The following is a 15,775-nucleotide window of genomic DNA, read 5'->3' as shown; positions in this document are numbered from 1 at the left end:
TAACCAGTGTTTTAGAACCATTATTACATTTCATATATCGTTTACATGTCAATTGATTTTTTAAATATCATTATTAGACAAGATGTATATGGAACAGACTGATGACAGCAACAGGTGTTACAGGTAGCTGCTGAACTTGCCTGTCAAATCTCAGGTCCTCTCTGGGAAGGAGGCTCAACCGGTCCATCTGCCGCCGCTGCTCGGGCCAACAACAGCGATGCAGATTTCAAAATAAAAGCATCAACGAAATCAATGGGCAGCACTGTGGTTCAGTGGTTTGCACTGTGGACTCACACTAAGAGGGTCCTGGGTTCGTATTCCGGCTGGGTCTGTGGTACTTTGTATGGAGTTTGCGTGGATTTCCTCCGGTTGAACATAGTGGAATAACAGACATTATTTCCCTCTTGAACATAGCGAAGTGGGAGTATAAAGAAAACAGGAAAGTCCAAGTGTTAAAACTCTTTATTTTTCTCTCCTTATTCATATACAAAAACAGATATTGATTGACAGTGAGGGAGTTACATTATTTTACAAATCAAACACATACTAAAAAACGTTTTAAATGTAAAAGTAATAAGTCACCTCTTTCTGTTTTCTTATTCAGAAATCGGTTATAACTTACTGATGACACAACCTAAACCAGTGCAAAAATCTTTGAGGTAAAAATATGAAAATATATTTATTTTGTTTATTGAGATGATATGAGATATAAAATATATGAGAAACTACCAACAGTGAAATTAGTAATAATCTTTGATTCTTTTGATTCATCTGAAGCAGGTTTGTTATGGTGCAAACATAACTGTCACGTTCACTTGTTGCATATAAAAAATAAGATATCTTAAAATGTCTATCATTACTTGATTTTACGCTGCTGTCTTAATCAACAATACTGAGCAGTATCAGACATGGCTCTGGAGAAAAGCTTCAGGCAAATATAAACACGTTCGACACCAGAAAGCAATGCATCAGGTCACTCTTCTGTTGAGAGTCATTTTCAGTGAGGTGAAAGGTGTTGTTCGAGTGCAGGTGAAGTCAAAGATCTTGTTGCTATGTCACTCAGAACAGGAGAGTCTGGGACAACAACAGTGATGAAACCTGAGAAGCTCTTTGCAGTGGATCTGTGTTTTAACGACCATGACGACCATAACAGCGATGTCTGCTCGTACAGCAGCATGCCAAACAAGTTACATGTGGCTCTAATGTCAGCGAGCCCTGTTTCCATTATGGAGGAAGATCTACCACGCAACCACGAACAATTCACAGCCAGTTTCTTTAGCAAACAGTATGTGCTGCCTTCAACAAAATACACATATTTCTGACCAGACACAGACAAATCCTAGACCTGTTCAGATTTTTTCCACATAGTTACCAGGGAAGAGACCTTCCCTTCCTCGAATCCTGCCGGTCCACCAGCCTGATGGATCTACAGAGAAAATAATAAACATCATTAAACACTGTAGGACATTTCAAATCTCTCAGATCAGAGCCTGCTGAAGCCTCCTTTTATTTATTTATTCCACACACCTTCTTTGACGAGGTCGAACACGTCGTTGACCTCAAAGCTGATCTCGTCTGTGTCCTGGCCAGAGTACTGATATATCGCCCGGCAGCGGGGCCCCTGGGGTCGAGGCTGTGGTTTAGGAGCAGGAGGAGGTCGCTGACTGATGCTCCTTTTCCTCTGCTTCCTGTGACAAAGAGGGAGAAATGACAAAGGGATGAAAGGAGCTGAGAGGGACTCGTGAAGTTTCTTTGAAGCTAAATGGCCAGACAGTAAGCTGTAAACTCTAAGTACAGAACACAGACTGTGATAAAAAAAAAATCACATCAACATTTGTAATAACACAGATTACTAAAAATCCAGCCTTGAAACAAAACCTTGCTCAGCACTGTAGTGAGCGGGCAATGATCTAATATTGTTTATTTAACATTTCTGATTTAGGGGACTTTAACGAACACCACTTCACCAGAGACCTTCATGAACTAAACATCACCAGTTTGACTAAATGGGCCAGTCGATGGACACATTAAGAGAGCTAAAAATAAATCAATGGGTTAGTCACGTGGCAGCAGAGAGACAGCAGAGATCACAGCTAAACTAATTGGAAAGATGACATTAGACACTAGACGTGACATTCATTTTTCTAAAAATCACAAAAGTTCAAATTCTACTTCAGTAGCAAACGTTGAAGTAGAAACTAATTTATTTTAGAATGTGGAAAGTAAACCCCAGCAACACATTTCACTTAAGGCATCAGTATGCTTCAAACTAAATGCTAGTTGGAAATTTTGAACAGCATCCCCTCCCCACACACATTTCTTCAACATTGGAGGGGCTGCATCTGACAATTTCCGTAACTTACAGAAACCAAGAATCTGACTTACACTTCACACTTTTGCCCTTGGACGTGTTTGGGCGACAATTCCTGCAAACCAGTTTGCTTCAAGCATACCCTGACCTTTAAACTTCAGTTCTCTATAAACAGGTTTATCTCTCTCACCATGAAATTCATTCATTTGGGTGTTGAGCCTCACCTTGACATGCCTTAACAACTGATTTGCTAGTATACACTGATTTTAGGTGACTAATCAGCTCCACCCACACACATGCTGTGGTCATCCCTTCCTTCCCTTTTTTTTTTCATATCTCATGAAGTGATCTTTCTTACCCTGACATGCCCTGGTCGGGCACATTAAGGAAGTCCATGTTCCCCTGGTTGTACTGGTTGTGAGCTGGGACTCGTGGGGCCCTCTGGGAGCCCAGTTTGGGCGGGGCTGTGCTGGGTGGTCGGCCCTGTTTGTGCGGGGAGGAATATGTGATGTCTGACTGTTGGCTGTGAGGGGCTCTGGAAAACTGGGCTGCTCCATTCTGGTGCGCTGAGGAGAGAGACAGTGGAACAAAAGTAAAGATAAAACCCAAACAACCTCCAGACTTCTGCACAGCTGCTGCTGAATGAAAACCTTGAAAATACTACTCAGATATTACGTTACTAGTATAGAAGTATGAGCACCAGAATGTACTTTAAGTATCAGTATATTTCTACTACTTTGTATATTGTTGGGTAGTTTAATCTAACAACAAGTTTTGTACATAAAACCTCGATCTTCAAAGTAACAGGGAACTATAGCTGTCAAATAAATGTAGAATATTTGCATATGAAAGTGGAGTTGAAGTACTTTATATTCCTTGTAAATACAATTTTGTTTTCTTTCTTCTTTCTTCCTTTAGTGCTACTTTTATATAGTTTGTTCTATTTCATTGCCTATTTCATTGTTTATATTCTATTCTAATTTAAATATCTGAATATCTGTTTATGCATTTTCTGTGTGTGTTGCATGGAGGGGGCTAAATCTGTATTTCACTGTGAAATCCTATTGTATAATGACAAATAAAAAACCTTGAATCCTTGACGTATAGAGTAACATAAAACGCAAATAGTCAAAACTGTTCTTAACTACAGTAATTGAGTAAATGTACTTTCAAGTCGAAAGGCTCATGTAAATGATCAATTCAAGTAAGATTTACAAAAATATACTGAACATAACAAAGAAACTGAAAGAGTTGTGAAGTAGACGCTTTACCTCTGCTGGCAACATTATTTCTCCCTCCACCATGAGACTGTGGAACACTCTTCCTGGTGGGCTCTGATGAAATACATGCTTAGTTACAATAACATTCATATAAACAAGAATCTATGTATAGTCACATTTTTCATGCGTGTCATCTTTTCTTTAATTGCTTTTTGTGTGCATGTGTGAAATTTGCTCTAAAGCTTTCAGCTTTAACTTACTGGAGGACTTGGGTAGACCGTCCCCTACTGTGATGGTGAGGGTCTTCCCTCCAGGTTTGAGCTGGGACAGGTCCCCTTGCCCCCTCTGAAACACCACCATCCTGCTTCCTCCTCCACCCCAGCCTTCCTTCTTCACTCTGAACTCCAGCCTGAGTGGGAAGAAAGTGTGTCAGTGGTTTCCGTGTTAAATACAGGCGGTTTGAGTGTGTAGGTTCTTCTACCTGTCAGTGAAGGAGATTGTCAGTTTTCTCTTGGTTACGTCCTCGTAGCGTTTCGAAAGCAGGCTGAGGAACTCTGTCTTAAAGTTGGACTCCAGCAAACTGTCGTACTGGGCCTCATGTAGGATGAAGAAATCATCCTGTCTCGTACTGCAGAGAAGAAATCAGACCGTTACGAGCTTAAAGAGAACTAAAAAAAAGCTCACATTTTCACATTTTGAAGAAAACATATGCCACTGCTGAAACACTTGTTCACTGTGTTCACTTGTTCAGCTTTTGCAATGTCGCTCAATGGCAGTAATAGCTGAAGTTAATTTAAAGTTATTAAAGATGTACAGTATCAAGCTGTACTTAAAGTTAAAAGAGCATTACTGAAAATTCAGGTTTCAGTTTAAGTGAAAGTCAGTGGATGACATATTCCAAGTACCAACACTGCAGGGTGAAAATACTGCATTACAAGTCCTGCTGTTTTATCTCTGAAATATACTGTTACTACAAGTATAAAGTAGCATGAACAAAATGTATGGTACTTGAGTAAATGTACTTCATGACATATAGGTTACAAAGTGTTTATAGTAGTCATAGCAATAGCTAATGTAATATCTACAATTACAGGAACTGTTATGATTCAAGAATGCACACCTGTCTCAGGGTTTGAATTCATTACTTTGTAAAAGTGTCAGAAAAATGTCTCCAATGTAAGTCGAGCATGACATTGTTTGCTTTAATCACGTAGCATTCATGTTTGTGAAACTGACCCTGAAAATGTCAAGTTCTCAGCTGCAATAACAAGACCAGATTCTGTGAATCCTCCGTTCAGCAGAATATGCTCATGTGCTATATTTACTCACAGTGGCTTCTCATGCAGTGGTTATTGACTGACAAGGCAGCATGCTAGTTCTGCTATTTTGCACCACAGCATCAACCACAAATGTTACTAAATATTACTGTATCTCTTCCAAACTAGAGACCTACCTCAGAGAGACGCCGCCGATGCTTCCAAACTCCAGTTTCCGTTTCAGCACCTCCTTTATCTGTCCTTTCTCAGGTCCTTTCTTCACCTTCTCTCGACCAATCAGATAGATGCCCTTGGGGGTCAAGATCAAATCTCTCTTGATAGACTGGGTTGGGGAGAAAAATAAGAAGAAGTGAGAACTGTGAATAATGCCAGAAAGGAGAAGACGTTTTGGGGAAGAAGTATGGTGTGAACTTCAAGTCCACAAAGTCTTACATTAGTAACACCAGTAACTTTCTTGGTCAAATTTAATAAAACTAAACATAACTTTTTCCTTAATTCTTCTGAAGGACAAAAGCACGATGCTTCATGAAGCTTCACCTTGAACCTGCGATCAAACTTGTTGACAGAATCAGCAAAGTCGACACGCTCCCTCTTGGCCAGGAACTGTCGCAGCTCAGGCCTCTGCTCCAGGCCGAGGTAGTCTCCGACAAAGTTTCTGTTGATGCTGTTCTTCCTCCGCTCCTTGGAGTTGTACAGGATGTCTGAGGCTGGGTCGCAAAGGTGGACCAACATTTAGAATCACAGATCCAAATGTGCACTTTGGTGGGAACAATATGGAGAGTTTTTGTCTCTGTAACTCACCCTCCTCTCTCATCTGTTCATACTTCTTCCTGGCAATGAATCTTCTCCAGGATTTCTGAATGATCCTGGCAAAAGTGTCGAACTTCCTCTCCCTCATCTCCTCAAGCAGGAAAAGCTGTGGAGCATCCAGCGTCAGGAAGGAGTTGACATCTCATCATTTATTTCTGAATATGTCTTTTTGCATCAACTTTCTGTCTGTTAATTAGAACGTTTCTTTGTTAAATGAAGTGATTTAAACTGTAACATTACACTACATGCAGATGGAAAGTACAAGTACAAATGTAAGTCAGCCAAATTTACCGTAAAATACCGTCCTGAAGCAAATGTAGGTAGTTACATTCCACCAAAACATTGATGCAAAATACCACCCAGACTGAAATATATAAAACGTTTGTTACCGATTCAGGGTTCTTGACAAAGACCTTGGTGCGGCCCATCTGGTACTGGTCGTTATCCATGTTGACGGACCGGAGGAGGTGAAGGACCCCCTGCTGCTCTGGACCCCTCCAAGATGGCCACGTCTCAGCTGTCAGAATGGCATACCTGGATTCAACAAGTGCACACACGCCAAGCAAAAGTCACTCTGAGAGTGTGTTTGAGCTGTGTTCTTCCTTCAGGACAAACACTTTCAAAAAAAGGCGCAGGATTAAACTCACCGCATCAGAAACTTATTGAAGACTCTGCGGTACGCAAATCCAGCCCTCCTCACACGTATGTTTTCCCGCAGTCCAAGGTATTCAACCTGATGCCTGGCCCTGAAAACATTAAGAGGAGGTCACTCGGCGTTTGAGTGTGTGTGTGTGTGTGTGTGTGTGTGTGTGCGTTTGTCACAGCGAGGGCGCTGACCTGCTCTCCTCCCAGTCTTTCGGCCTTTTTGTCTCATTGGGTTTGATACAGCGGATGTAGTGCGGAGTGCATTTCATCAGCGTGTTCACCAGTTCATTAGCTTGTCTCTGTCGGGGAAACCAGCGCGCCATCGTGAGAAAGAGCTCCATCTTAATTGTATTTAATGCGAAAAGGTTTTAGTTCATGGTTCCTGTCAGTCAAAACTCTCACCTTGATCTTTGAGCCGGCTGTGGTCGGCCTGCTTTTCTTATCTGTGTTGAGATTTTCAGGGAACAAGCTACGGATGAAGTCACTGTGGAGACATATTCAAGGGATTTTTATTACCACTACATTTCTTTACCAAATCTGTCAGAAGTGAAAACATCAGACGGGTGTAACAGGCTTACTATTCGCTGCTTTGCATGAGCTCAATGAGGTCAGGGAAAAGCACATCCCGGTTTCTCTCACAGAAGCCGTTGATATCATATGACACCTGAGACGACACCAGACATTAATACTGCTGTGTAAACTTTACCGGCCAGGCAAACGTTATTATTTAGTAGAGGACATTGTCCGGTTATTTGCTGTGCAGTTTTCAATGCAAATATGCTTGCAGTTTAATGTGGTCGTGCAACAACCTCAGTCCCAAGGCAGCACACATCATAGGCAACAACACTACTGTTAAAAGGTAATGAAATACATTCTCTTGTCAAAGGGTGGTGTTTCTGCTCAGTTTGGCTGATTTCAGGTGTCCTACCTTGCCAGCGTAGTGATGTATGACGAAGCCGGAGTTCCAGTTGTTGAAATGTTCATGCGTTCCCACAGCGGCCTGCAGTTTCTGCAGCAGGTTGTCATCTGCACCCTCCCCTTTGGCATGCATGGTGGCGCACACATCATCCAGCACACTCATTATACCTGGAGGGTTCTGCAAGGAGAGGATGGTGTGGACTCATTTTACTGTAAACAATCGCAACTGATTTTACACATTCGACAGTGTCTGGGAAGAAAAGAAAAGACCCCCCATGCAAACATACATTATACAGAGTAATTATTTTAAGAAGACATTAAAGGAACAAGATACTGACAATGTCCTGTTTAAAATATTGGTAAATCCATTAAAGCCAGAAAGAAAGGTGGCACTCCCGAGGTGAAAAACAGCAAAAGAATTCCCTCATGCATCAATATTTCACATGGTTTTTCACATGGGGTGAATCTTTTCTGTTTTTCGACCACTGGAGAAGCGCCAATGTCAAATTGATCTGTGTAAACCCTGAAATGATTAGTTGGTTTCTTGGATAAGGTGATGCAGTTGTAAGCTCACCAATTTATTTTCAATGAGGTCGCACACAATCTTGTTGTTGAAGTACTCGATGGGAGTCCACTTGATGCCCTCCTGAACATACTCTTCCTGCGAGAAAATAAGAATCAGAATCAGAGAGAGAATCAGAAATACTTTATTGATCCCCGGGGGGAAATTATGTAGAAGACATAGAAAGAAAAGAGCTCAAAGGAAAACTGATTCTAATGCGTTTTAAGACAGTGGATTTGAAATAATCACAACCACATTCAGACTAAATTACACAGAGGCTTTGTCTCTATCAAAACAGAACCCCTTTGCCTCAGCAAGAGACAAGGAAGACAAATCAAGAGATGTGGCAGAATTTACAAAAGCAATAAATGCACTGCAGCTACCTGCTCAGCCTTCAGAGTCAGTTCAATGAAGATCTGTTGCAGCTTCTCGTTGACAAAGTTGATACAGAACTGCTCAAAGCCATTTCTCTGTCGGGGGAAAACACAATCCAGTGAATGTCAGATTATCACCACAGTAAAACGAATCCTGCTGTGCTGTACCATCTGTAAAACAAACATCTGTTATGTTAGTGGCTGCCTATAAATATTATGGAGCTGTAAGTTGTAAGAGAACTAACCTTGAATATCTCAAATCCATAAATGTCAAGTACTCCGATACTGAATTCTTCATATGGTTTTTGGATGGCTTTATTTATGGCCTGGAGAAGACAGACAGAGTAAGGGCAGAAGGAAAATATAAAACACAAATGCATTTATCTACATTTGTGTATGTATCTCAGTTGGATAAAGAGGATGTTTAACTTCATCTAATCTGTTTTTGTTTGTTTACTACCTCCACCAGGTAGTCAAAGACTCGTGCATAGAGGGCTTTGGCCAGGGCGTCTCGTGTGTAGGTGGCCTGCTCCTGGTTCAGGGTCACATTTATGGACTCAGACTTCCCTCCCCACTTTGAGTCCATCTTCCGGCTGGTCAGCTTGTCCTGCAGACGGTTGGGGTCGATGCCCAGCAGATAGGCGGGGAAGGCAAGCACTGGAGCAAACAAAAGCAAAGTTGCATTTCAAATGAACCCAAATACCAGAATCAGATTTGTTCAGCTTCAAGACTGAAAGTGTATCTTTCTGCAGTAAATGTGGACGTAACTGAAGACTGCAGTAGCTTAAATTGTACATTTGTAGACAGCGACTGTGGGATGGTAAAATTGCCACCCTGGATGTAAACACCAATTATCTGTTGAGCAGGGAATCCGTCATCGGCACACAAAGGAGAAGATAAACAAGGTAGTACTGATGTGCACAGATTCTATCAATTAGCAGGGTGTCTGCCATGGGACTGCTTTGTCATGGTGAGCTCTAATTTACTCATATCCCTTGAGGGAGAAAATGGGCAATTTTCACATGCCAGGTGGGAATGTGTCTGCGCATCCATGCGTGAGTGAATCCAAGTGTGTCTGGTGCGTGTGCATATGTTTCACTCACAGTCCGTGCTCTCCACCTGCCCATAGTTGCCTGCTTCTATGAAGCTGATGTTTCCCAGGTGGAGGATGCCTGCGACGATCTGCAGCACCTGAGTCTGGATGTTACCTGGGATCCCAATCACCTGCATGGCTTCCTGGAGACCACAACACAAAAGCAGACAGTGAGGGCAGTTCTTTCTGTTTGTTTTAAGCTATAATACACGACATAGTCCCTCACTCAGTCCTTCATTTTCTACATCAGAACACCTTCCATAGCAACTACACACAGTTATTATTGGATTAGTTAGATTTGTTATTAGTATTACTAATGGAGTTTAATACAGCACCCTTGCAACAAATCCTACCACCTTGAGGCGTAAAATGCTCAGTTTTGGTTTTAACTGTTTTAGAAAGGCCTACACTTTCTATATCAATGAGGGCACAAAAACAGCAATACAATTCAGCAGCATCACACACTACCATGAAGCTGAATCAAAAACAAACAAAACAAAACCTGAAGGTAGGATTTATTGCAGGGGGATCATATTAGGCTGCTTTAGTTTTAGCAAGGTGTACCCAATAAACTGGCAACTGGGATTGTATTCATGGCCACTTACCAAAGCAAAAAAGGGAAGCAGTTTTTTTGGCAGTTTATCCTAGCTTGAATCAACCAAGTAAAACTGTTCATAGTGAGGCACTGTTTTGGGAAAGACATATTGCTGTTGAATATAATTTGTCAGTGCTGTTAGCACCACAGATGGAATTCTAATCAACTATTTGAGTGGTGAAAGAAATATTGGTGACTGATATCTCAAAAACAGGATAAATAAAGCCAAAACTGTCCTAACCTAGGCGCCATACTACAGGTATGTAAGAAAACACGCCCCAGATGCTGTTGACCCGATTCTTTGTTTGATGTGTACCGTTACACGATTTCAACGGACACTGACTTCTATGGTTTTGTTTAGTCGTACTTTCGCACAGTAAACCTGGAGCCATGTATTTATTCACGCAGAGGAATACTGTACATTAGTGGTTCCTAATTACTGTTACATCAAAGAGTGATATTGAGTATTTGAATAACTGTTAGAGACCAAACAAGGTTAAACTATCTAGTAATTTATAAGAAAGAAGCATAGGTTAGAGAAAAGTCAGAAAAAACAGCCTTCATTTGTGTAGCAGAATAGTTTTTAAATGTTTTTTTCTTTTTTCTTATTCAACTAATCATCGCATGGCCCCTACAATTTATCTTGTGACCCTACAGAAGGACCCCAACCCTCTGGTTGGGAACCACCTCCAGCATATATCTACCATAGTCTCTTGGAAGTCTTTGCTGTCATTGGTCCCATCCACCTTGTAGGTCCCTGACTGGTTGAGGTAGTAGTAGTAGTCTGGGGTCATGATGCCCAGAGCCTCTTTCTGCTGAGCGCTAGCGCCCTCTATCACCTGGAAGACAACAGTGCAGGTAGACCAGCCGTTAAAAATGAATCTCTGAGGCAGTGCTTTTCAAAGTGGGCACCACAAAAAGGAGGAATAGTTATTAAATGAATTGTGAGTCATGAATGGACAGTATGAACAGTTAGTTTTCTAAAGAAGGACTGATCTGTGCACGTCTCTCATCAGTCTCTGACCTGATAGTAAATGTGGAAGTTCCTCTCGCTCTCATTCTGGCTCACCACCCTCGACTTCTCCAGCAGGAAGTTTGAGATTTTGCCACCATCTGGCTCTCCTCCTCTGCTGAACTGTATCTCAAAGTATTTCCCCTGGTAGATGCAAAATCAAAGTCAACAATCAGTCAAACTGTCTGCAGATAAATCTGTCAAATCTGGTTAACTCAACAGGTGCAGGTTAGGCAGGAGGAGAGTTTCCCCTCATTGTGCACTCCTCATCAAAAACTGAGACGTCTATGGTTGCTACATCTGTATGAGCTGGAAGATAGTCTGCATGCATCTAACTACATTGACACACACAAAATTGCCTCATGCCACATCAAGGGAGACAGGACACCTTACAGTTTGATGCACTAAAGATGCACGCATGCATGTTGATGTGGTTCATAGGTGTGAATTTAGAGCAACAGGACCCCACTGATGAGAAACTACAGGGAATTAAAAGAAATGTCTTCTTTGTGAGCATCAAACTGGCACAGTTAGCTGAAACAATGCTTCTGCGCTGCATTGTAACACCACAATTAAAGACTAATTAGCTTCTGAGTTAATACCCTTATATATACATTTGAGAAATCAGAAGTCTGTAATGCTGTCTTCTTTATAAAATTAGTGATGCGTCCTTCTAATTGAGATTGATAATTCTTGATTTTGGAAACAGCAGTTGACCAAACAATCTCACCACAAGGTCCACTTAGTAGCCGTTCTGGAGCTTTGAGTATCGACTTCCTAATGTGGGTTCACTGTATATCAGTGAGTGATGTGCGAAAGGCCTTGTTTTGTTTATTTACTGGACGCTCAGTATAACGGACTTCCACATTGTTGGTGATGGTGTTGTCATCTTGGTGGGTCTCTGTTGTGATTTGTTTTTGAGTTATTCTCTCTGTTAAAAATAAAAAGCAACACTTAAGGGCCTACAGCCATGCCAGCAGCACTGCGACCTCATGGTGGCACCAAAGGAAAAGTCAGCGGATCGCCACATTAGGATTCATCCTCTGGGCTCCATGAATGTCTGCACAACATTTCATGGCAATCCATCCAGTAGTTGTTGAGATATGACAACAATTTAAATTCAAACATCTACAATCCTATGACATGTGATAGGATTAAAAGCTCCAGAACAGCTAGTGAATCGACCTTGTGGTGAGATTTCTGTCAAATCCTTCTTATTGACTATAAACATTTCTTCATCAATTTAAACTCTTTCCACAGAAGGTGTTGAAGCAAAGATCGTACTCACAAAACGACTAGAGTTGTTGTTGCGGACGGTCTTGGCGTTACCAAAAGCTTCCAACAGAGGATTTGATTGTAGGATGATGTCTTTTACATGCTGCAGCACACACACACACACACACACACACGTGCACACACACACACACACACACACACACACACACAGTGGCACAGTGTGAGAGACACAACAGAAATATAATATATAATAATATATAAATATATATTATATCTCTTGAGTCATTGCGTGTCGTCTCTACCTGAACTTTGGATCCTCCTCCAGATACTTTGGAAATGTAACCCATGATGTATTTGGCAGCCACTGTCTTTCCAGCACCGCTCTCACCGCTACCACAACACCAAGAAACACAGGACACAGCACAACATGATATTACTCAACACAACCAACACCAAACAGAATGCACACGCAGTCTAATGGAAGAAAAGGAGAAGACAAACAGTTCTGTTGTGATCACCTAATGATGACACACTGATTCTCTCCATCAATCATCATGTTTCTGTACATGTTATCAGTCAAGGCGTAGATGTGGGGTGGATTCTCATATTGGGCCTGCACAGGCAAACAGAGAGAAAGAGAGCTGTGGTTGGTTCAGGCTCCACACATTCACAGGAACTGTTGATAAAATGCTGAAGAGTTTTACTCACAGCTCCTTGGTAAAGTTCGATCTCTCGGTCAGTGAAATACGGCATCTGCTTGAACGGGTTAACTGATATCAACACAGGGCCGATGTATGTCTGAGAGCTGAAGTTCAGGAGCGTGATGACAAGTGAACGTGCTGTGCATTTATACCAATAATATATCAATATTTGCTTTTTCAGGCCAAAACGGGTGTTGATATTTCATTGTTTTTTTTTTTTTACATAAATACATGACATTAACAAACATTTTGATAAGCATCCCTTTAACCTGGTTATTAAAGAACTGTGACTAATATATGTGCTGGGAGGGACATTTCACAATTCAAGTGGGGTCACATTTATTTATAGAGCACAGTTAAAAATAACAGGTGTTGACCGAAGTGCTTTACAGAGAAATTTAAATACAATTAATTAATAAAAAACAAAAATAAATAGATAATAAGCTGTAACTGATGAAAAGCAAGGGAACTGAAAAGCAATTTATAAAGGTGGGTCTTTAGCCGGGATTTAAACGTGGCTATAGATCTGACAGTTGTTGAGAGGTTTCAGTCTGAAACAAAGTAGTGGACCGAGTGACCAACAGCCCGACACCATGACCTCAGTATTTCTAAAACCCAGTGTTGCCCTGACCATTACATGACGGTTAGACAGTCTATACTTCCTGATTACTGTAATAACTACTTAAAATGTCAGAGCATGCTGTGCATGATCCTTCACTTCAAAGTAGTTTTTTATCTAAGCAGCAAAATGGCTACTTAGTAGGTAATGATTAGTAAAGATTCATATTATCCACTAACAGTCCAGACAACTTATAAATCCCTTGTAATTGTGACTTATTGTTGGGGTTTAGGTTTACTTGAGGTGACGTCAGCTGCATGCGGATTTGATGTGAATTCCTTTTCCTCACTCTAAATATGGTTTGACGTTCAGCTGTGCACTGAGAAGACGGAAATGAGCTGTTGAGTCACACAGTGAATGCAGAGGAGGAAGAGTGAATCCATTATATTAACACCCTTATATGTTTGCTCGATTGTTTGACTGTGTATTTGTGCTTTGGGTGGCACATTTATGCGTGTTTACAGGTGGATATACGGGTGTGACGGAGTAGGACTTTGTGTAACAGAGACTGTGGAGGGAAATGTCTTCACAACACTGATGCTTCACATTTCACCAAGTTAAGATTTTCTCTCTCGATTTTGTGGTGCTTTTGAGTGATAAAAGGTAAAGGTATCTACCAGGATTTGATGACAGACAGCCACATTTCTGACACATAATGGCTAAACTTCCTGCCCCGTGGTCTTTATGACTTGTTGTCCGCAAGGATCTAAACAAACCTCTAAATTTGTTTGGATGCCAATTAACTTCTGTTGTGGCTGTTGCTAATCTTCCTAATGTCCATGCAGTTAAATTGTTGAAATTCAAAATCAATATTTGTGACAAGTAGCACAATTTCAAGACTGGCTGGAATTGAAAAACTAAATAACACAATAACAAAAACAGAAATGAAATAAAAAATGTGCGTTTCAGCTTGTAGGATACAAAGATGTAGTCGTCCATGTATCTTTTCTTGAGGTTTTCCACAATGGCATCCTCAGTGATCTTGGACAGCAGGACCATGTCGTCCACCCCGCTTTGCTTCACATTTTGACTTTGCCAGTGGTACTTAGCCTGAATCATGCACCAGAGCGAGACAGAAAGACATTGGACATGAGGTTGAGATGCTGCTTGTTAATTTGAATAGGGGAATGGAAATAGCACCATGCTTTTGTTTAAATAGTTTAAAGGGGAACATGAAGTTCAGTCATGAGGAGCACCACTCAGCCTGTTGTATAATGTCCTCTGTGGCTCTGGAGGGACCTTTTGTTTGAAAAGAAATCATCTTGGGCTTGGAGACTACAAATGTTTTGCAGAAAGCCGGTGTTACAAACAAAGACAGGAGCATTTTACCTAGCAGTGAAGCTCAAACGAAAAATGCTATTGTGAATCCAGTGCTTGACTTATACTCGAGACTGAAAGTTATTATGTCTCAGGCTCTGCTCTGATTATGATTATTTGTTCTTAAATCTGAGTCCCCCAACAAAGGAACATTAGCTATAACGTTCAAGTGCACACTTCAAAAAAAGCTCTTAAAATGAATGGAACTGAAGAGAGAAAGATAGATAGAAAGAAACACAAACAAACAAGACAGAAAGGAAAAAGAAACAAACAAACAAAGAGACCTGAAGACTTTTGGGTGCTTTGAGGTGCCTCATGAAGTAAGTAAATGACAAAGACAAATTTGGCATCAGTACAGATGTGTTTTAAGAACGTAACCCATTGTGGTTGTCATTACAGGAAGCTGGGGCCTGTTGCCGCGCAACAGGTCACAGATGAGGTGAGCTCATTTTCTAACTTGGACATTTTAGAGAAGCACCACCAGACAGTGTGATCTGCCTGATGACGGCTGTCAATTAATGCTTGTTGAGAAATGATGTCTGTGTTTCTGTAAGTAAGAGGGCAGCAGACAGACAAAAGTTTTCTGTTCACACCTTCGTACAGGACACTGAGGTGAACTCCTGCGTCTTGGTTTTCCCTAAAAGATGCTGGTCTGTTTGATGTGTTAAGTCTTAACAGGCCTTTCAATTGGCGTGGTGGTTGGGCTGTGGTAGAAGCTTACAGGTACGCTTTCTTTCACTTCTTTTTCCTTCTTTTGTAATTCATTCTGCACCAAGCCTAATTAAAACCACTGACAACAACAGTTACATGAAACCACTAATCTCCCTATAAAAATACCTTTATCTCTGGAATCATCATGAAAAAGAAAACATCTTAAATTCTGCTGGACACGTCAGTTACAAACTTGTGTTGTGCAGCAAAGCGTGGAGCTATATTTTAAATTCTAGTGGAGATCCTAAAGTTTCCAAAGACACCAAATATGTCAGTATAAGTTTTAGAGAAATGTGAACCGAAGATGCAATAAAGGTCTTAATATTTCAATAAAAGACAGTAAGACGAGTACTGTAGCTTGAATTGGACTAAGC

General features: G+C 41.0%; 1 protein-coding gene across 1 annotated transcript; it reads right to left on the bottom strand.

Annotated features, from left to right (window-relative positions):
* Positions 1-478: 478 nt before the first annotated feature.
* myo1f (myosin IF) lies at positions 479-14,432 on the bottom strand. The gene is made up of 27 exons (XM_070908955.1): positions 14,295-14,432; positions 12,762-12,851; positions 12,572-12,666; positions 12,356-12,443; positions 12,106-12,195; positions 10,830-10,961; positions 10,510-10,644; positions 9,221-9,353; positions 8,578-8,774; positions 8,363-8,443; positions 8,127-8,213; positions 7,756-7,842; positions 7,192-7,359; positions 6,842-6,927; positions 6,666-6,747; positions 6,456-6,562; positions 6,266-6,364; positions 6,008-6,152; positions 5,610-5,724; positions 5,346-5,515; positions 4,985-5,130; positions 4,013-4,159; positions 3,792-3,940; positions 3,583-3,645; positions 2,670-2,877; positions 1,528-1,688; positions 479-1,426 (listed from the first exon to the last, which is right to left on the bottom strand). Exons 1-27 carry the CDS (start codon positions 14,430-14,432, stop codon positions 1,350-1,352), a joined length of 3,276 nt encoding a protein of 1,091 aa, XP_070765056.1. The 3' UTR covers positions 479-1,349.
* Positions 14,433-15,775: the final 1,343 nt, after the last annotated feature.

Source organism: Enoplosus armatus, chromosome 7 (genome assembly GCF_043641665.1).
Source record: "Enoplosus armatus isolate fEnoArm2 chromosome 7, fEnoArm2.hap1, whole genome shotgun sequence".
Taxonomy (NCBI): domain Eukaryota; kingdom Metazoa; phylum Chordata; class Actinopteri; order Centrarchiformes; family Enoplosidae; genus Enoplosus; species Enoplosus armatus.
Note: the sequence above shows the minus strand (reverse complement) of the source record. Positions and strands in the feature narration are given on the sequence as shown.

Coding starts and splice junctions, on each gene's coding strand:
- myo1f (XM_070908955.1), bottom strand. CDS start 14,432: ATGATTCAGGCTAAGTACCACTGGCAAAGTCAAAATGTGAAGCAAAGC. Junction 8,444..8,577: donor TCTTTGACTACCTGGTGGAG/GTAGTAAACAAA, acceptor TGTCTTCTCCAG/GCCATAAATAAAGCCATCCA. Junction 5,131..5,345: donor AGTTTGATCGCAGGTTCAAG/GTGAAGCTTCAT, acceptor TCCCCAACCCAG/TCTATCAAGAGAGATTTGAT.